Genomic DNA, 20,586 nt, shown 5'->3' with positions numbered 1-20,586 from the left:
GAGTTTAGTATTTCAAAAAAAGGGAAAGAACACTTCAGCTCTGGAGAAGAGCACCAAGCAATCTCCATTTATACAGCCTCCTCTAGGAGCTGTGGAACCTTCTGCCTGCTCTTGGGTAATTATTATGCATTGCTTTTTGTGTTTGATTCATTGGTGCTGAATCCTGGAAGTCATCATTCTCTTTACAGTATTTTACTAATCCATTTTCCCTTAATTTCTGGTAATTGCAGTCTCTAGATGGCATTATGCTGGATAGGCAGGTCCCAGATGGCACAGATGAGCACTGAAAGCTGCAGCACTCCATGCAGGCACCAGGAGCACGGCATTAACACCACCAAAAACCCAGTATGGCATCCGTAATTCACCACGGCAACACAACCAGGGGAAGTGACTCTTGTTGGTAGATGTGCTTGGAAACAGAGCAGAAACACCTGGGGGGTGACACTGGTCTGCACCACTTCCTCTTCCCCATCCCATCCGTGGGAAGGTCCCTCCAGCACAGCTGGGACTGTGTCACACAAGGATGTACCCCTGGAAGGAGCCTCAGCAAGGAAGCAGGGAAGAGCTGTGTCACCTACTGCAGCTTGGTGCCAAAGACAGACCAGAGAACCACCACCACAACCATGGCTGGAACAGCCACAGGGAAGCCTGCATCCCGAAGCAGGCATGCTGGGAGGACTGCAAAGTCCTGATATTTCACTTCTGGTGTGGAAATGGAAATAACAGAGGAGAAATACCAGCACCTCTGCCCTGTTTTGTGCGTTGAGCAGCAGAGGCACAGCGAGAGGAGGGATGTGCTCAAACCCTCCAGCCAGATCCAGTTTCACATCTAACAGGGTGCTCCACACAAGAGGCACTCTTGGGTCAAGCATGCCAGTGACAGGTCACAGACTCTGTGTCTGTGCCGCCCCACGCAGAGCTGCACGCTTGCCAACACCTGGGGACGGCTTGTCCCTAGCTCTACCCCAACATACCTCATGATCTGATTTCTCTTCAGCCCCTCCTTTCCTAAAAATCTTCCCCACTTCACATGAGGAGAAGCAGACCAATGGACATTCCTTCCCTGAAATTAATGCAAAGCTTTAAATCTGTGGCAGGCCCAAACATGACGAGACAAAGCAGGAGGCATCTGAGCTACAGGCAGGGCTGCAAAAGCTGCACTCCTATCACCTGGGAAAACACTGCTGGTCAGAAACACCCACCTCATGACCCTCCTCTTGCATCAGACTTCTTGCTAACTGCCTGTTCTTCCTGTTGTTCCCTCCCTAAACACAAACCTCATCTTCCAAGTCAGCACAGTCAGCAGAAAGGCTGATGTGGAGAGAGCTTTGTGGCCACGCGAGGGAGGATTTCATTCTGCTTGGGTTCACAGTGGTGTCTGTCAAGAGCAGCTCCATGGCAGCCAGGTGGAAAACGAGACACTGCAAATCCCTGAGGTTTAACTGCCCAAACCAGGGTCTCCCCACCTGAGTTTTAGCATGACCATGTGCCATCAAACAATAAAATTCCGTCTAGCAGAGCCAAAAAGCGATGCAACTCTGGAGCCCCGATCTGACAGCATGAACCAACCCATCTCCTGCATGTACCCACCAGTGTCCCTACCCCAGCTCCTGCTACACCACGCAGCACACTGCCCTTGTATTCCTCCATTCATAGAAAAGGTGGGATTTAAAGAAGCCAGGTTCAGCAGTGTCCAACAGCTCAAGCTGAGCAGGAGGCCTCTGTGCACAGCTCATAGACACAGCCGCTGCCAGGAAGAGGTGGGGGAGGTGATGAGCCCTGCACAGCCATGACCCACAGAGTGGCAGGAAAGGCCTCAGAGCAGAGTTTGGGCAGTCCTTGGCAGAGGGCTGGAGCTTGCCAAGAAGCTCCACTGATGGCATAACCAGAAGGTTACTATTAAGTGATGTCTGATGGAGGAGAGTGGCCCCACAGGTTATACAGGAGTGCACTTAGGCACTTCATGGGGAAGGGTTGAGCAAGCTCTGAGCTGGGGTATGGAGAGCCCTGTGGCAATCCTTTTGCAAGCTGCAATGCAGCTCCAGAGGGAATGCCATCCCAACCCGGGATATTCACTCCTTGCCAGGGCCTGGAGACACCAAACACAGAGGCATGACAGAGAAGCCCCAGCAGCAGGCAAAGTGCAGCAACCCTGCTGCTTTCTATGCATTTAAACACAAGAATGCAGATTTCACACAAAATCCAGCCCACATCACCTCCCTTGAACTGCACCTGCTTCTTTAGGACCCAACCAGGACAGGGGGAGAATACTGCAAAGTTTTCCAGCATAACTAAACTAAGGAGCACAAACCTTCACTGCTCTAATCTCAGAGCTCTTCTCTAAGTGTAATCTCACCACAGAGAAAACACAAGCAGAAAATCTGAAATACCTGTGGCAAAATTCACTAACTGATGAAAAAATCCAGGGTTTGGGATCTTAGAGCAGGCACCTGTAGGCAGGTGGAAAGCAGCTGCCCCCCCAGACTGAAACCTCAGAGCCTCACTGGAACTTTCCACTGAGACTCCTTTATTTCCTGGCGGTGGGTGGAGGGATGGAAGGGGGAGAGGAGGGGAACTGGAAAATGCTGATTTGCCAAGAAGAAAGATCAGCAGACAAGTATCCATTTTAATTAACATCTTAATGCAAATGGCAAAACCTGTTAAAATCCAAAGGATATTGTACTGGTGTAAGTGACTTATCGAGGGAAAAGCTTTTTAAAAGAGAAATTAAGAGCAAAAAAAAAACACCCCAAGAGAATGTTTTACACACACTGAACTGTTTCTTTGTTGGCTAGAATTTAAACTCCAACTTTCCCCCAAACTTCAGAGGAGGAATCCTGACCATTTTCAAGAGCCGTGCAGCTTCCCAGCTGGCTCGGCACTCTGCGGGGCTGAGCACAAAGCCTCCTTCAGTGGCCATTTCATCAGCCATTTTCAGCCTATACACACCTGGTTAAAAAAAATATGGGATTGCAGCTTTCTGCTGACAGAGACTGGGTGAGGACTCAAGAAATTTGGGTCCCTACTCAAACTGTGGGTAGTTTCCACACCCCAGCGCTCCCTGGGCTGGCGATGAGCAACGCGGGCTGCCAGCCAGCTGCTCCACAGACAGGAGGTCCAAAAAGTTAAGCTTCATAAAAGCTAATGTTTCTTCCATTTCTAAAGAGTAATTTTTAATTAAAAAAGGAAAAAAAAAATGGCAGCTGGACTCTGCAAGGCTGAAGATCTCAGTCAGCTCCCACTGACAGCCATTGTCAGCCTTTGCCATACCTGAAGCAAGCTGTCTACCCACCTCAGAGTGCAGTTGCATAATATAGTTGAAGCAATTCAACTTTTGTTTTCAGTACAAGACAGGGAGAAGACTCATCTCCACCCTATTCCTCCTCATTTCCCACCCTCCTGGAGAAACTTCAAGTTCCTAGGGATGGTTTGTTGCCAAATTGAGGAGGGAAAAATCAGCCCTAGAGGGGTCCCACAACCTTTTTGCACCCAAACTACTCGCTGAGGGAGGCATTTATGAAAGCCTGCTAACACTAAATATCTTCTCCCTCTCTGGAAAGCTCAAGCACCAGGCCATAATTGATGGTAAATAATCAGCAAGGTGAATGTGTGCAAGGGAAAATGGGAGCATGAGGATTCTCAGGTAAGCTGCAGAATAGAATAGAATCGAATAGAATAGGAATAGAATAGGAATAGAATAGACCAGACCAGACCAGGTTGGAAAAGACCTTTGAGATCATCGAGTCCAACCTATCATCCAACACTACCTAATCAACTAAACCATGGCACCAAGTGCCACATCCAGCCTCCTCTTAAACACCTCCAGTGATAGTGACTCCACCACCTCCCTGGGCAGCACATTCCAGTGGGCAATCACTCTCTCTATGAAGAATTTCTTCCTAACATCCAGTCTAAACTTCCCCTGGCACAGCTTGAGACTGTGTCCTCTTGTTCTGGTGCTGGTTGCCTGGGAGAAGAGACCAACCCCCACCTGGCTACAACCTCCCTTCAGGTAATTGTAGACAGCAATAAGGTCTCCCCTGAGCCTCCTCTTCTCCAGGCTAAGCAAGCCCAGCTCCCTCAGCCTCTCCTCATAAGGCTTGTGCTCCAAACCCCTCCCCAGCTTTGTTGCCCTTCTCTGGACACGTTCCAGTACTAAAACCCACCTGATCTGGCTAATTTAATATGATTTCAGCACTGAAAAAGGACATTCAAATGAAAACTTTCTCTTGTCCAAACTCTAAATATTCTAAGGCAGTATTAAAACAATAAATTCACCAACCTTAATTACCTCCCAAGCTTAATCTCCAAGATCTAATTTCCAAGCTGCCAGGTAAAGAGAGCTATAAATATCATTTATAATTTACCATTCAATGACTCACCCATACTACAAAGGCCTCAAGACATGGCACCAGTAAGGCAGAAAGGCTCAGGGAGATGGAATTAAGACATGGAACATGATGGCTCTCCTCATGCTGCCATGCCACAAGGAGCTAATTTTCCATACTGCATTCCTATATAACATCAGAATACAAAAGTTACTACAAAACAGGGTGTAGAGCAGCACTCCATAGCCTGGGGATGTGTGGCAGCCAGGAGGTGATGGCCAGGTGAGCAGAAGGGATGCCACGCATCCAGCAGCACTGCAGCATTTCTGCAGCAGTAGAGAAGCAGAGCAGGAAAACGACAGAGTCACCATGGCACCATGAAGGGCACAGGCCAGCTGCTGGAGCCCTAGAGCATCCACCCACTGGCACCACATCACGTTTTCCCCTCTCTGTTCTCTGGTTAATAAAGTCTCCCTCCCTGCTGCTGGTCATCTGGAAGGCATGAATCAGAGGGGAAGGGCAGATCCTGCACACCCATCCTTCTCTCCCCATGAAGTCTCCCCTAGCCTGCTCGATGGAGTTCCCTTGCTGCAAATGGTACAGACTTGCCTTGCTATCACTCCTGCAGGATGTACACCACATACCCAGGAAAAGACTGTGCTGGATCCCACAAATGGGAACAAGGAGCAAGGCAAGCCCCAGGGCAGAAAGCATATAAGAGAGAGGAAAAAACCCATGCAAGGAAAGTAAGAGGAAAGGAGCATTGCTTCTTGGGTGGAACAGAGCGCTGGGAAGGGAAAGCAGGCAGTAAAATTCTTCACTTGTCCCCAGTTGCACTGGGACTCCAAGGAGATCATTGCAGAGGTCCACACCTTGCTTTGCAAGGGGACTTCAGGACTGCAAGATGTCCTTCACCGAAAGCACTTTCCACAGCCAGCACGGGACTGGACCTCTACAGCATCGTGGCAGACCTGTGAGAGCCTGATGTAACCAAGGGAAAGGCACAGAGGTGAGAAATCAAGATCACAAAAAAACATGTCCCTGCAGCTTTATCACCTCCCTCAGCAAGGACAGGACAAGCACAGAACCATCATCTCCCCCTGTCTCTCTTTCAGCTCTCATTTCCTTATCCCACTCACCGTAACACTGCACAGATGCTTCCACATCTTAGAGGCCCATGACATGCACGTGGTGCCTGCTACAGTCCACACTACTTCCTATGGAGTTAGCAATATAAATGGGTCCTGGCCCCTCTACTAGAAGTTCAGTGCTCTGGGATACAGCCTCCTTTGCAGTGATGTGCTGCTACACATCCTCAGCTCCTCTGCAGGCAGCACCAGTCAGCTTAGCTTGAAACTGGCTCAATTCAGATGCAGGGCTGCTGCCACACAATATAAACTGCAGGTCCTTCCACAAGAAAGCCAAGCTGTGTTACATCGATTAAGGCATGGTGGAGACACTGGAGCTCACATGAGCCCAAACCCACACAGACCTCATCAAACCCACTGGCCACAACCAGCTCCAGGCAGGCATGTGTAGCAGGGCCCTGGGCACCTCCCCAGGGACTTACTCCATAGGCAGCAGACAGAAGAAGGGCCAACAGCGAGCTCCTGCTTTCCTGGGGATCCTGCTCAGCCATCCCAGGAATGGGGCAGCTGAATTTCTGTGGCTTTTTGATTAAGCAGCTGGGGAGTGGAAGGGCATTAACTCACCCTGAGACAGGCAGAGGGATGTAATCCCTTGCCTCATGTTACAGAACAAAGTTAAACACGTTGCTGGAAGCCTCACCAAATAAAACCACACCAGATTGACAAAGGAGATTCAAGTTCATCCCCAAGGAGGTAAAACTTTTAACCTGCCCATCTTTCTGCCTTCCCCATCCAGAGGTTACACTCAGCATAGGCTCCCCTCCAGATTGCACCCACCAAGCAATGCTTCATGTGGGACATAGCTCCCCCAGGGCTGGGAAGCAGTGGCTGTGAATGCTGTCTCCTTTGGCTGCTCTGCCAAGTTTCCAGAGAGAAGGAGACATGGGAGTGCCAACAGGGATGAATGAACAAAGCATGGACAGTTCTCAGGAGCTGGTGCTCCTTTGCCATAGGGCCACCACATCAGAGCCAGGAACACAAGGGACCATCTGATGGGATGGCAAGTGGAGATGAGAGCTAGGAGATGAGAGGGAGCCCTCAGGGCTCACAGCAAATCAGCAAGAAGCAAAATTGCTCCTGAGGAAATAGGGAGGATTGCAGAAAGCTGGCAAGGGTGCAGACACAGCCTGCAGAGCTGCACATCTGGAACAGAGAGAAAGGGCAAGAGCTTGCCACCAGCTTGGAATAAACCAAAAATTATCACGTGCTGCTCAAGAAAAGCTTAACTCTGAGAACTGAAAACTATTTCCACTGCAGCCACGCACTGCCCAGTGCCGCCGTGCTTGCCCCAGGTGTATGCTGGCACCGGGAACCTCCATCCAACACCCACTGCCAGGGAGGACAGGCTGCCGTTTCCCAGGGGCAGGCACAGCTCTCAGCAGCTCACAGCCCTGCTCAGCTGCCAGGCACAGAATGCAGCAGCTAGTCAGGGTGCCAGCTAGAGCCAAGTATAACTCCACTGACCTGCCTTGGCACGAGCACGCACGGGTATGCGCCGGCGCCCGGCTGCCAAACGCTGGGAAGCTATAAATGGGAGACATTTGGAGAGAGAGAAAATCAAGGAGCCAACTTTTAACTAGGCTGAAGTGCACTGGACTGTACATGTTCCTTGTGGAGGGAAAGAACGATGAAGATCTTTGATGCACTGCTGGATAAACACCAGGTGCTCCTTCTACAGACAGAGGTAGTCCTTATTTAATGGAGACTTTGCTTACAGCAAGGCACTGTTTCTGTTCTTCTGCATATAACATTTGGGCTCACAGCTCTCAGTGCAGCCTGGGCACAGAGGCAAAAATAGTTGCTGGTGCTTTGTAGCAGGAACTTCATGGTAGGAAGCTGTGGGGTTTTTCTTATCCTTAGTCACGCAAGGGCCTGTCTTTCACAATCCAGCTGTCTAAGAGCAAGATCCTGGTGATTTATTGTTGTGGTGGGGTGAAACCACGAAGAGCACTGCACACGAAACAGTGCAGGATTTTGCTGAACTCCATAAACCCTGGAGGAAAAAAAGCAAAAGAAGAAATCCCCAAAGTGTTGAAATAGGATTCCTGTTATGAAATAGCTATCGAAGGAGCCCTGTTTACAGTCCCTGGACTCAACAAGACATCCATCTCCCCTGCCGGCAGCACAGCCTCACTGGTTCAGGGCCCTTTCATCAAAGGGGCCACTAGGACCAGGCGAGACGCAGAAGAGAGCTGAGATTGAAGCAGTGCCCCAGCTCATGTTCCCACCTGAAGGAGCCTTGTGCTGTTTGGGACACAGTACTCAACATGCCCGCTCCTTGCTTTTCACATCTGAAGAGTTAAGATAACACTTACTTCACCTTTATGAACCTTGTTTTCTGCCAGGAGCACAGCTTAAAGTGTGGAGGAGGAGGAATAGTGTGGCCAGCAGGAGCAGGGAAGTCATTGTGCCCCTGTACTCAGCACTGGTTAGGCCACACCTTGAGTACTGTGTCCAGTTCTGGGCCCCTCAGTTTAAGAAGGATATCTTGAAGGACTCTTGAACGTGTCCAGAGAAGGGCAACGAGGCTGGGGAGAGGCCTCAAGCACAAGCCCTGTGAGGAGAGGCTGAGGGAGCTGGGATTGTTTAGCCTGGAGAAGAGGAGGCTCAGGGGAGACCTTATTAATGTCTACAACTACCTTAAGGGAGGTTGTAGACAGGAAGAGGTTGGTGTCTTCTCCCAGGCAAGCAGAACAAGAGGACACAGTCTCAAGCTGCGCCAGGGGAAGTTTAGGCTGGAGGGGAGGAGAAAGTTCTTCAGAGAGAGAGTTGTTAGCCATTGGAATGTGCTGCCCAGAGAGGTGGTGGAGTCACCATCCCTGGAGGTATTCAAGAGGGGATTGGATGTGGCACTTGATGTCATGGTTTAGTCATGAGGTCTGTGGTGACAGGTTGGACCTGATGATCTTTGAGGTCTCTTCCAACCTTGGTGATTCTGTGAATGCAGGTGGAGGAAGGTGAGCAAGGAGCTCACAGTACTGGAATCATAGAACCTACCAGGTTGGAAAAGACCTCAGAGATCATCAAGTCCAGCCTATTACCTAACACCTAATACCTCCTGACAGCTAAACCATGGCTTCAAGTGCCACATCCAGTCCCTTTTTGAACACCTCCCCAGGGTCGGTGACTCCACCACCTCCAGACCCAAGACTCATTTTCATTTTCAAAGAATCCATTTGCCTGAGTGAAGCTGATGAGAACAATTCTTCTGTGTACCAGCTAGTGTCTCATGAGCCCATTTTAATGCAGTGGCTTATTTTAAAACAGCCTAAGGTTGTTGAATGAGTAAGATCCTGGCTTTTCCTCCTTCCCTGTCTTTGCCTAGTGGTTGCAAACACGTAACAGTTGAAGAACCCTCTCCAGAAGGGCCAAGCTGTCTTCCACAGCGAGACAACATGCACAGACTGTAGCCTTTTGCCAGTTTTCTCATAAAAGTAGGCACCACTTCAACAGTCTATTTTTTCCCTTGTCCTACACACAAAGCTGTTGGCCTGAGGGCTGCAGGATTCTCTCCAAGATGACATCGGTCCAGGTGGGTCAAAACTAAAAGTTTCCAGCTAAGAACCTGAAGGATTTGTTAAACATATGGACAAATAGGAGGGCTGGGAAACACACTCAATAAACATGCAGAAAAGAGTATGGGAGAGAGCCAAAGACATCTTAAAACTTGCTTAAAACTCTCAATCTTTCTGTCTCTTTCTCGTGCAACAAGCAGAGTTATTCTAGCCTACATCACATCTCCATCCCTGGGCTCCAAATCTAAACCTCTGTGCAGAGGAGCAGCCACACAGCATCACCCTCTCCCATAACCCTCAGCTGTGACAAGGGCTGAAGGAAAGGTTTCTCACTGCAAGAAGAAAGGCCACAGAGTAACCTGTCCCCAGAGAGGGCACTCCTGAAGGGCAATTTGATTTTAAGGGTTTGCAGCTGCCCACCACAGGAGAAGCTACTGCTTCAGTGGTGAGAATGCAGGAGACAGCATGAATGGCAAAGCTTGTTCCAAGGGGGAGGTTTGAGACCCAGCTTCATCACAGCCTGCAAGCAGCTTACTTTGTGACCAATCAGATCCACCCCAAGCTGCAGAGACACAAGCCTTGCTGTCCAGGGCACCAACCAAGACTGAAAAGAGCCAGGCTCATAGTCAAGGAGATGGTGGCTGCAGCTGAAAGGCAGAGGAAGATGAGGACATAGAGTGGGGCTCCTGCCCAGGGAAACCACAGGGAGCTGGTATTAGCAGGGAAGTGTAAGAGTGTCAGGTTTGGGTGTAAGGACATTTTAGGAGGGTAAAAAGACAACAGTGGCTGTTGGCCACATGCAGACCTGAAATGACTGCCATTGTGACTGATGAGCTCATCATTACAGAGTGGGAGGGGGAAAAATGTTTCTTTTTGGGGGTTTCCATAAAAAAACCCAACCACTAAATACAAACCAGTATCTGTTCTTTAACCAACATTGTTCCTTGCAGCCAAAGGTTTCAAGAGAATTCTTCCAAGGGACTTGGTAACCTTCTCACAAGTGATGAATCAGATGGGCTCCAATGGAGCCCTGCAGTCACTGCACGACTCTTGCCCTGGGGGCAGAGCTGGAAGCACCTCAGGTACACAAGACCCCCATCCCCTATCTCTGCCCACCTGACACAGGGCTCTGATTACCAGCTTCCATGCCAGCCAGCATTTCCAGTGCTCCTGCCAGCCCAAATTAGTGTCCAGAATACAACTGGCATCCTTGCAAGCATCAATCTTACTGCTTCTATTTCTCAGGAACAGCATCCATCTGCTTCTAATAGTTCACATCTGGCATATTGAGAGTCTCAATCCTATTTGGAAGAAATTATTCCTCCAGCCAAGAGATGAATTTAATAGAGAACTCAATTTAGTATTTGTAGTCATGAATTTACTACAAACTATGCAGTTACCCAAGGTTTCAAACTTTAAAATCACAATTTCTTCTAGGGTTTGCTTTTTAATCCTTAAAAAGTTGGCTCTTATGTAAATCACTGTGTGACAGAAAACATTTATGGAGAAAAGGAGGAGAAGAGATGGTAGAAACCAGAGCACAGAGGGTCTACACAGCAAAAACATGAGCCAGCTGTGTGCCCAGGTGGCCAAGAAGGCCAGAGGCATCCTGGCATGAATCAAGAATAGTGTGGCCAGCAGGAGCAGGGAGGTCATTGTGCCCCTGTACTCAGCACTGGTTAGGCCACACCTTGAGTACTGTGTCCAGTTCTGGGCCCCTCAGTTTAAGAAGGATATCTTGAAGGACTCTTGAACGTGTCCAGAGAAGGGCAACGAGGCTGGGGAGAGGCCTTGAGCACAAGCCCTGTGAGGAGAGGCTGAAGGAGCTGGGATTGTTTAGCCTGGAGAAGAGGAGGCTCAGGGGAGACCTTCTTGCTGTCTACAACTACCTGAAGGGAGGTTATAGCCGGGGGGGTTGGTCTCTTCTCCCAGGCAACCAGCACCAGAACAAGAGGACACAGTCTCAAGCTGCACCAGGGGAGGTTTAGGCTGGAGGTGAGGAGAAAGTTCTTCAAAGAGAGAGTCATTCATCATTGGAATGTGCTGCCCAGGGAGGTGGTGGAGCCACCATCCCTGGAGGTGTTCAAGAGGGGATTGGATGTGGCACTTGGTGCCATGGTTTAGTCATGAGGTCTGTGGTGACAGGTTGGACTTGATAATCTTTGAGGTCTCTTCCAACCTTGGTGATTCTGTGAAAAACAGCTCCTGAGCACTACCCAGGTGAGTGCATGACTGGAGTACAGGAGGTGGAAGCATTCCCAACATCACTGCCTGACATGGTACATGACATGGCACACTCAGCCTTCCCGTGACAATCCCAGAGGAGGAAAGAGTATGTCCTGCATGCTTCCCAGGGGATAGGGGCCACCACTTCATCTGCTCAAAATGCTGGACTGGAACCAGGAGGAAGCAGCCTTGTTGCCGGGACATACAAGTGGAACGAGCATCGGTCACTAGCCCTTAAAGAGGAGGTGGCAGTCTCCTGCCTGACAGCAGATGACCCAGGGTGTGGACAACAAGATGAAACAGGTAATTAGGCAGAAAGAGGAAGCGAGTGTTACCCTTGGAAGAGAAAAGCAGGGTGGTGCTTGGAAAGGCAGCTACAGCAAGCAGCTCTAAACCAGAACTTTTCCAGAAGAGGGCCAGTCTCAGGACAGCCATAGGAAGAGCTCTGGAAGGTCACAGTATTCACTCAAAACCTTGAATGCTCTCAGCTGATAACAGCACAGCCCGAGACATTACTGCAACCAGTAAGGTGGCTTTCCATGTTCCCCATTCCAGTACTGGGAACACAGCTGGCCTGATGTCTCTGCATGCAGATGGAGGCAGAGACCAGCACTGGGACACCTCCAGACTTCACCCCGGTTTCGGCTGAGCTGGCAGTTTGTGTTCTGAGCATCACTCCTGCCTGGGAGGGGAGGGAAGGACACTTTGCCCTCTGGTTGCTGTGGGAGCAGGCTAGCCAGCGAGGTTGTCAGTAGTAAGCGTGCATGTGTTTTACTTGGCCCTACTCCTAAAATAATTGTTTGGCCACAATGGAAGGTGACAAGTGATTCAGCTGTGGCCCCACAGGGAGTAGCAGGAGAAAATCCCCCACCGCTCACAGCTCTGCCCGGGCTGCTCTGAATTGCTCAAGGGTCAGTCCAGGGGTCAGCCCCCACCAGCCTCTCACTCCTGCCCCGAGAAGTTCTCCTCTCCTACTTGGACCAAATGGCTTCCTTGTCCTCCTGCCTGAGCTTAGCAGGGAGCTCACGTGCAGCAAAGGAAGGTGCACCAACCGTCGCCCAAACGCGGCCGGCACTGCCACTGCAAAAACAAAACCTGCTCAGCCACCGGCCGGAGCATGGAAAGTACAGCTGGAAACACTAGGAAGATAGATACTAAATTAACAAATATCTCTACCCAAACATGCATGTACTGTGCCTGCTCAAGGCCATAAATGTGAACAAACTTGGATGGACTTTCAGTGGCTAACATGAAAGACAGATTCTTGACACAAGGATCACCTGCGACTCAAGTTTCCAATTCTTCCTCCAACGTATCTAAAAGACCATCAGCACGGGAGAAATATTTTCCCCTCCTACTATGTGTGCAGAAGCAGCTGAACATTTTCAGCCCATCAGTTTGTTGGGGCTTTTTTTTTTTTGTGGGCTTTTTATAACAACTGGAGGCATGAATAATTTCCAGTATGGAAACTTGCTGCCTAAAGAGCTAAAATTGGCATAGAATCATCCAACAGTCATATAATAAAGGCCTCCAGCAACGGTAACAGTCACTGCTACCAAGCCTACCTAGAGCATTTGTTTTTCCACTGGGCTAAGAGGATCTCTTTCAGTCCTCGCCTTTCAATCCAATTTCCACTGTACTGCACCACAAGTTTAAAATAAGGACAGCAGGAAGCATGTGTGATAAGGGGGAAGGAAGGGAAGAAAAACCCACAGTTTCATTCATTCTTTCAACAGAGCCAACAAGGAGTGGCTACTTTTCTCTCTCTCTCTCTTTTTTCCTTGAAGAAAAAGTTGCAAGGAAGGGGGAAGATATTTGCTCTAAATTTTCTCATCTGCACCATGCTATGTATAAAGCACCTCTGCCTCTAAAGGTGCCCCAGGGTGTTTTGCAGCGACAGTTTGAGTCTGGCTCCATGCAGCTTCCAATGGCAATGCTCTTTCCACCGAGGCACAGCTTCAGCCCAGGATGAAAGGGGAGGAACAGAGGAAGGACAGCCACTACTTCCCAGCATGAACTTCTCCACAAGGAGCAAGGCAGCCCAGAGAAACAGCACAGCTGATGCTACCACTTCATCACATACAAACCCCACAAGACTGTGCCTTGTTTGCAGCAAATGGCAGCATGAGCTTGGCTACCACCCTGCAGCACCAGCAAACACGAGATGCTGTGGAGAAAGAAGCACTGAGCTCCATTTCCTTCCAGCCCTGGCTGCTGCCCAACAGCTGTTCTCTATTTACTTTAATATTTCCTTGGTTACACAAGCAGCTGCACACTGCTTAACCCTGCCTGCACCCACAGCCACCTGTGCCACCTCACCTTACCTTACCTTGCCTGGCACGATGCTGTGGGACAGCAGCACAGGGCAGGCTAAGGATATCCACAGTCTTGCCAAGGCCAGGCTCTGGCTGGCTGGCCAGGGCTTAGTTGACACAGTCACCCTCATGGCCACATTTGCAGAAGGTGCCTTGTTGGGCAGGGAACAGGGCACCATCAGCATGAGCAACTGTCTCACACAATCCCAGGCCTTGAAGGCAGTTCTGAAGCCAGCAGAACCTGGGAAAGCCATCTGGATTCCCATGGGCTTGCTTCACTGGGCAAGCCTACATGTGCTGTAATTGTAGCACTGTAGTTGTGGCTGGATGAAACAATTTCAGTAAAGGAATCTTCATTCTGGGGAATCACAGCACCCTTTCAAACAAAGCAAAAAAGCTAGGACCAACCTCACATGAGTGAGTTGCTAGAGGCAGAGGGTGCCCAGCTCCACTCTAGTCCCAGGCACAGGCCAGCAGGGATGTGCCAGTGACTTTTCTGGCAGCTCCTGCTGGTCCATAGATCACTTCATGCATTTTCCTTTCTCATCCACACAGAGCCTGTTCCAGCAGCTCAGTTTTTGTTTTGGCTCATAAAGCTCAGCCAGACCCCTTGGCTCATCTCCACCAATGAGGGGGTGGAAAACACCCTTTGCTTGAGTGTCCAGAACACCAGCTTTGGTTTTCTGCAACCTGGCCTGTCCCAATTGCCTTTCCAGTCTCCCTGCTCCCTCCCAGCTCCGTTTTCTTCCAGGCTCCCTGCTGCACTAGGAGGTGATTGCTAAAGCAGCTGCTGGCTGCTGCCCTCTGGGCATGAAGCACTTTCCCAGTGCCTGCTCCCCAAAATGCCAGGAAGAGGGACACGGATACAGGGAATCTGTTCTTTGCAGCAGCAGTCCTGTTTTGCTGTGATAGCAGCTGGGAAAGGCATGGTATCAGCTCTGCAGGATTAGGACTCGGCTTTAACAAAATCACCCCCACAAAGCAATCAATAAACCCCCCCAAAATCCTTACCACTTGCAGATTTCCATCACAGGAATTCAAACAGACCTACACAGCCCTGTGTGCATTTAGTGCAGGGAGGGACAGCAGAACTTTAACACTGGGACATGCAAAGGCCCCAGGGTGTCTCCACCAACACACAAGTGGCACTGGATCGAAGAGTCGAACCTTTGAGGTTGCTGGCTCTTGATTTTTTTCCCAAGGGTTTATGTTTAAGTTTGCTCAGATAAAAAACAGTTTCTGGGAGACTCCAAGAGGCATGCTTAATGTAAGGCAGAAACCACACTTCTCAGCTGACCACAGCTTTGAACTTTCCAAACTCCAAGCCCCAAGCACTGGCAGAATGCTCACCTGCAGGTCGAAGAACTTGCTGTACCGTCGGTATATGACTTCCGTGGATCCATTGGACCAGGTGACCTTGATAATGTACACCTGCAAGGAACAGAGGAAGAAATCAGGAGTGGCCCAACAACCTGCACCACAACCAGACAGGCACATTATGGGTTAGCAACTATGCCTCAACATATGGCTGCAGCATTAAGTCCCAAATGCTAAGGTCCCAGAACCGGAGTGTGCTTCACCAGACACCAGCACCAGCCTGGGGCCCAGGGTTGAAGCTAAAGCTGCCAGCACAGCCTCCACAGCTGAGTGCCAACCAGGGGAGTTCATGGGATCACTTAAAGTCACTTCAGCAATACTATAAAATAAGTAGGATTAATTTAAGCTCCACTACTGCAACTTAACTGTCCATTAAATGCTTACTGCTAGTGGTGAACTGTCACAGTATCACAGTATAACTAAGGTTGGAAGAGACCTCGAGGATCATCGAGTCCAACCTGTCACCACAGACCTCATGACTAAACCATGGCACCAAGTGCCACATCCAATCCCCTCTTGAACACCTCCAGGGACGGTGACTCCACCACCTCCCTGGGCAGCACATTCCAATGACTAATGACTCTCTCAGTGAAGAACTTTCTCCTCACCTCGAGTCTAAACCTCCCCTGGCGCAGCTTGAGAATGTGTCCCCTTGTTCTGGTGCTGAAACTAAGGCAACTCCTTATCTCTAGATGGGGGCATACATCAAATGAGAAGGAGAAATTCTATGTAAAACACAGCTGAAGTCTTTCCAGACAGACACATTACAGGTTAGTAACTATGCCTTGACACATGGCACTAAGTCCCAAATGCTGAGGTCTCAAAACTGGAGTGTAATTCACCTGACACCACCACCAGCCTGGGGCCTGGGGCTGAAGCTTGCAAGAATCCTAACCCACAAGGTTCAAAACCCAGCCTGTTCTTCCACAAGCAACTCTGAGGCTTTGCTTACTTAAACGTGCAAATTACCCTCCTCTTCCTTAAAATGCTCTAGTCAGTCAGTCCTAGTAACTGCAGGCTCCTCACAGACCACATGAACCAGGTTTTTTACTGGTGATGAATGAAAAGACCCAACCCATTCCCCCCCTCCTTCTGTGAAAGACAGCAAGCAAATAAAATAATTAGGCAATTACTTATCCAATGTTCTTGCTTTTTGCTTACAGAGACCAAAAATGACCCTTGATGAGATGCCAGCTAACACTCAAACAATGCAAACTTCAGCCTCTGCTAATTGATAACAGATTGACTGAGCAGAACAAGGGCATGTTCATTTCTTCTTCTAACTCTCATGTCCTGCTTACTTCTACCACAAATGCAAGTATCAGGTCACTGAAGCAGGAGCTAAAGCATGCAAAAGTTCAGGTGAATGGATCTGCTAGAGCTCCAGTTAACATCAAGAAGCGTGAAGGCTGGTAGGAAGCTGATGTTTCGGTACTTAAAACAGAAATCTCTTAAAGAGTTTCACAAAGTTTCCTGCAGAGAGAGACATTTTTCCAGATGCTGGAGTGTGACCAACATCCCAGCCCAACACTGAAACTCAAACACCAGGAGACTCAAATGGGTATCACGATGCTGAATCATTTGTGCTCACCAAACCCACCCCAGTGCTGTACTAAAACTCTAATCAAAAGGTCACCCTGCTGCTTAGAGGGCTGATGGAGCATGACCTTACCAAGGTGAGGAGACTCCTGAGGAACCACAAACTCTTTGCAGCAGAATAATTTCCAAATTAGATGGAAAAAAAAAAAAAGAGGCAGTTGAGTTCTTACTGCTGAAATAAAGACCTTCAGTACTTTCAATGCAGCAGGTCAATGACCACTTTTCTTAAACCAGATGATCAGCCCAAACACAGCTGCAACTGCTTTGCTGACTTGCAGTGAGCTGGCCTGGTGTCACAGGCACCGCCACCCTTTCCAGACAGAATCCAAATCACTCAGCACTGCCTCACAGGCCTTATTCAGCTAACCACAATACTCTCCTTTCATTCAGAAATTCTTTTTTTGGAGCAGAAGGACCTGTGATTTCTGCATATTAACACAACCAAGACAGAGGGCTCCTGCAAGACAGCATCTGTAGGAGCTCTGGAGACATGGATTTGCTGCAAGGGAAGCCCCGACACTGCCCTTACTTATCACCAAGCCTGGCATTGAAAAAGGCACAATGCCCATGGAAGAACATGCTTCTAGACCTCAACAGGTCAGGGCCAACTTGGCTGACCACAGTTTGCAGTGAAAACCAGAAAAGTTGCATGACATAGCCTCTGAAGTATCTGACAGCATCCACCCAGTCACCACCATACCATCAGCAACCTAAGCGTTAACTTGGCTCTAAGTAAGCATCCAAGCTGCCTTTACCCTCACCCCAGGACTTGCTGGCAGGCCAGCATGAGCTCATTTTACTTGGAAGCTCAGCTGATATCCCAGCTTTCTTACCAGTCCACAGCACTTTACAGGGTTATATCACCACTGGCTGCCTGCCTAGAGAAAGCCTTCCACTGGGGCAGGAGGAAAAGCCAAACTTTTCTTCATTGTTTATTCCTATCCTGCCTTTATTTGGAGTCAACAGCTTATTAGACTGGGATTTTAATCAGGATGTGGATTTGTTCAAGCCAAAATGAATTCAAAGCTCTTAAGGGTAATAAAGCCATGAGATTTGAGGGCACACCACGCTTTATTATACCCTTTCCAACTGAGGGAAGGATCATTTCTCCCAGCCACTGAGCTCCCTCCTCTTTTGCTGAAACATGCATCTTCCAGGAGTCTGGGTAACAGTTCTTGCACACCCCATTTGAACAGCAGAAAGATCTCCAGGGGTATCTCCTCACCTACTTGTTGAAAGAAAAGAGGAGAAGCCCAGAGAAATGGGAGCTCCTCTCTCAGTGAAGCTGGCTGCTTCTCTCCCTGTGACTATCTCTTTGTCCTTCGCTCTGACAGCCCCATTCTATTGAAGCATTTCATTGGCCAAAGCCATCACAGATCTCGGTCTCTGCTGATATCTAATCCAGCCCCTGCTGTCTTAGGGTTAAAAGAGACACCACAAAATACAATTCAACTCAAGCTCTCCTCAACTAACAGAAGTGCAGATTTTGCAAGGCATGAACAGTGCAATTAGCCAGCCAATGATGGTGTTCACAGGGACTGAAGATGATGAGGCACCAAGCCCTCACAGGCACTCGCCCATCCTTTTCTCAGGTGCTTTTTGGGAGACACTGTCAATGATCACAACAGTTTAGAAAACACTGCACTTGGTCTGAAGTTTCCCCTCCTGGCCTGAACTATCACACACTGCAACAGGTCCTGACAGAAGCAGCCATCACGAGTAGTAGCCCAAACAGCCAAATTTTGTCCCAGTAGGAGCCTTTCCATCACTTGGTCTCACAACCCGTGGTCCTGCAGAGGCTGCTCCATGCATAGGCCTTTTCCCAGCCTGGCTGTGTGGGTGAGGGCATGTGGAAATAGTTATTTCATGGGTCTTCTCCAGCTCCTTCAAAGAAGTAACACAGAGAAACCACCGGCAGATCTCTTCCATGGAAGGAGTGAGGGGATCTCCCAAGGCTGCAGCTGGTGCTATCTCGGGGACATGCACCCACAGGCAGCTCTGCTGGGAACAGGGGAGCTGTCACTCAGACCCCACTCCATCATTTCCTTGAGGAGTGGGAAGAGCCAAGCAGATGGCAGGGAGGCAGCAAGCAGCCAGATCCAGGAGGGAGATCTGTAATCCCATCACGTGGGCTGGGCCCCTGGCCAAAACCAACAGGCAGAGCTATCTAAATATTTACAGCCCTTCCCAGGCCAGTGGTTTCTGCACCACAGAGGGGAACTAGCTGACTTGGTGAAACCTGGGAACTGGTAGCTCCCTCCCCTTCTGCAAGTATGCCTTACTCTGCCCAGCTCCCAACCCCGAGAGCCTTCATCCCTTGCTCTGCTCCAGCCTATGTTTCTGCACACACGTCACATCAAACCTGCAGCTAGGGCTGATGGCTGAAGGCAAGGGGCCAAGCTGAGATCTGGAAGAGGCAGGAATCACCAGGGCTGAAGCCTCTGTAGCTTCACTTCAGCCATGGGACAGGGGAGCAGAGCTGAAATTCAGAGTCATGTTTCCAAAATCCTTGAGACACAGCTCAAAGCATTGGTCCTACCAGAGCAAGGCAAGAGGAGAGTACAGAGCTTTCAGGGTCACTCAAATTCACTCAAAATCCTGCTCTCAGGATTCAGAGCTCTGCAAACGCAACCTCAGCCCCCCACTGCTTGTCTCCCAGCCACCACAGCTTCCTGGCCCCAGTGCCATGAGACCACAGTCCCATGCTGCACTAGTTCCTTGTTATGAAAGGAGTTGTTCCTGGTGTGACAGCTTTGCCAGAGGCTCAGCAAAAAACAAAGCCAGAAAACAAGACCTGCCCTCCACTCCCAGGGAGTACAGAGTCCATGTGAACAGTTTTGGAGGTGCAGGTGGAGCTTGTTTAATGCCAGAGGAGAGCAGCAGTTCATGCTAAAGCCAAGCACTCTCCATGCTCCTGTCCCTTGGAGGGCTGAAGATCAGATCCTTCACAGAAAATAGAAACCTGCAGATGTGAAAGGCTGAACTCCAACAGAAACCACAGGGATTGGGCTCTCAAACACCCTGGGCTGCTCAAACTCCCTGCATCACATACCAACCACTTAAAATTACCAACTGATAAGTTTAGCATCAGGAGCACAACTGTCCAAAATCCTCCCTGGTCACACCAGAAACCAAGTGCCTTAAACAGAAATATAAAGATGAAAATAAGGCCCAGGAGATCTTGCAGCCCACACAGCTGGGCATGACAAGCTTGGTCTCTGTGGCAACCCTCCAGCCTAACCCCATGTCTGCCACTGCTCTCCCCACCCCAACGTCTCTGGAGAGGCAGCTCAGAGGGAGAAAGGGCCAGGGGAAAGTGGGACTGAAAACCTTCATAAGGGAACTGTCAAAAAAATGACAGGTTGCTAAAAGAAATGCAAATGGCACCTGGCCAACCATAACAGAGCTGTCAACAAGAGCTGCCAGTCAGCTCACATGGCAACGAGGGCTCTGCAGCCCCAGGGGAAACATGTTGGCAACTTGCAGCAGGGAAATGCTGGAGGGAGATCCAGGACATTCCTCGTGGGCAGGATGGGACCCCAGGTAGGGAGGAAGCTCAAGTGCTGGCCATCATCAAAAGAGCAGGGAGGCTGAAGGAGCTGCAGCTCAGAGGCACAGGGGGACACAGTCTCAGGCTGTGCCAGGGGAAGTTTAGGCTCAAGGTGAGGAGAAAGTTCTTCACCAAGAGAGTCATTCGCCATTGGAATGTGCTGCCCAGGGAGGTGGTGGAGTCACCATCCCTGGAGGTTGTTAAAGAGGAGACTGGACATGGCACTTGGTGCCATGGTCTAGCCATGAGGTCTGTGGTGACAGGTTGGACTCGATGATCCTCGAGGTCTCTTCCAACCTTAGCGATACTGTGATACCTCGATACATCCAAAGCAGAGTCACAAGGATTGGGGCACAAGAACAGAGGGGACAAGAAGCCAGTGCAAACTTTCTATCTGAAAGGGTAGCCAGAGATTTTTTTTTCCTTCTATTTTTCCTCTTGAAGAAACAAAATAGCAAGCATAAAGCCCTGGGAGCTGTCAGATGCCCAAAAGTACTTTTCCAGGGACTGATAAAGAACCTCCATGCT

General features: G+C 49.6%; 1 protein-coding gene across 2 annotated transcripts in view; it reads right to left on the bottom strand.

The window, feature by feature from the left end:
* The window catches only part of SH3PXD2B (SH3 and PX domains 2B), an 81,317-nt gene that overhangs the window by 52,067 nt on the left and 8,664 nt on the right, over nt 1-20,586 (bottom strand). For both annotated transcript variants that reach the window (XM_068160155.1, XM_068160166.1), the window contains exon 2: nt 14,883-14,963. In XM_068160155.1, the coding sequence (XP_068016256.1) occupies nt 14,883-14,963 (81 nt within the window). The remainder of the gene's footprint in view (nt 1-14,882; nt 14,964-20,586) is intronic.

This window comes from Melanerpes formicivorus, unplaced genomic scaffold (genome assembly GCF_026170545.1).
Source record: "Melanerpes formicivorus ecotype bairdi unplaced genomic scaffold, bMelFor1.0.p_v2 SCAF_2, whole genome shotgun sequence".
In the NCBI taxonomy this organism is placed as follows: domain Eukaryota; kingdom Metazoa; phylum Chordata; class Aves; order Piciformes; family Picidae; genus Melanerpes; species Melanerpes formicivorus.
This window is presented reverse-complemented; position numbering and strand designations above follow the sequence as displayed.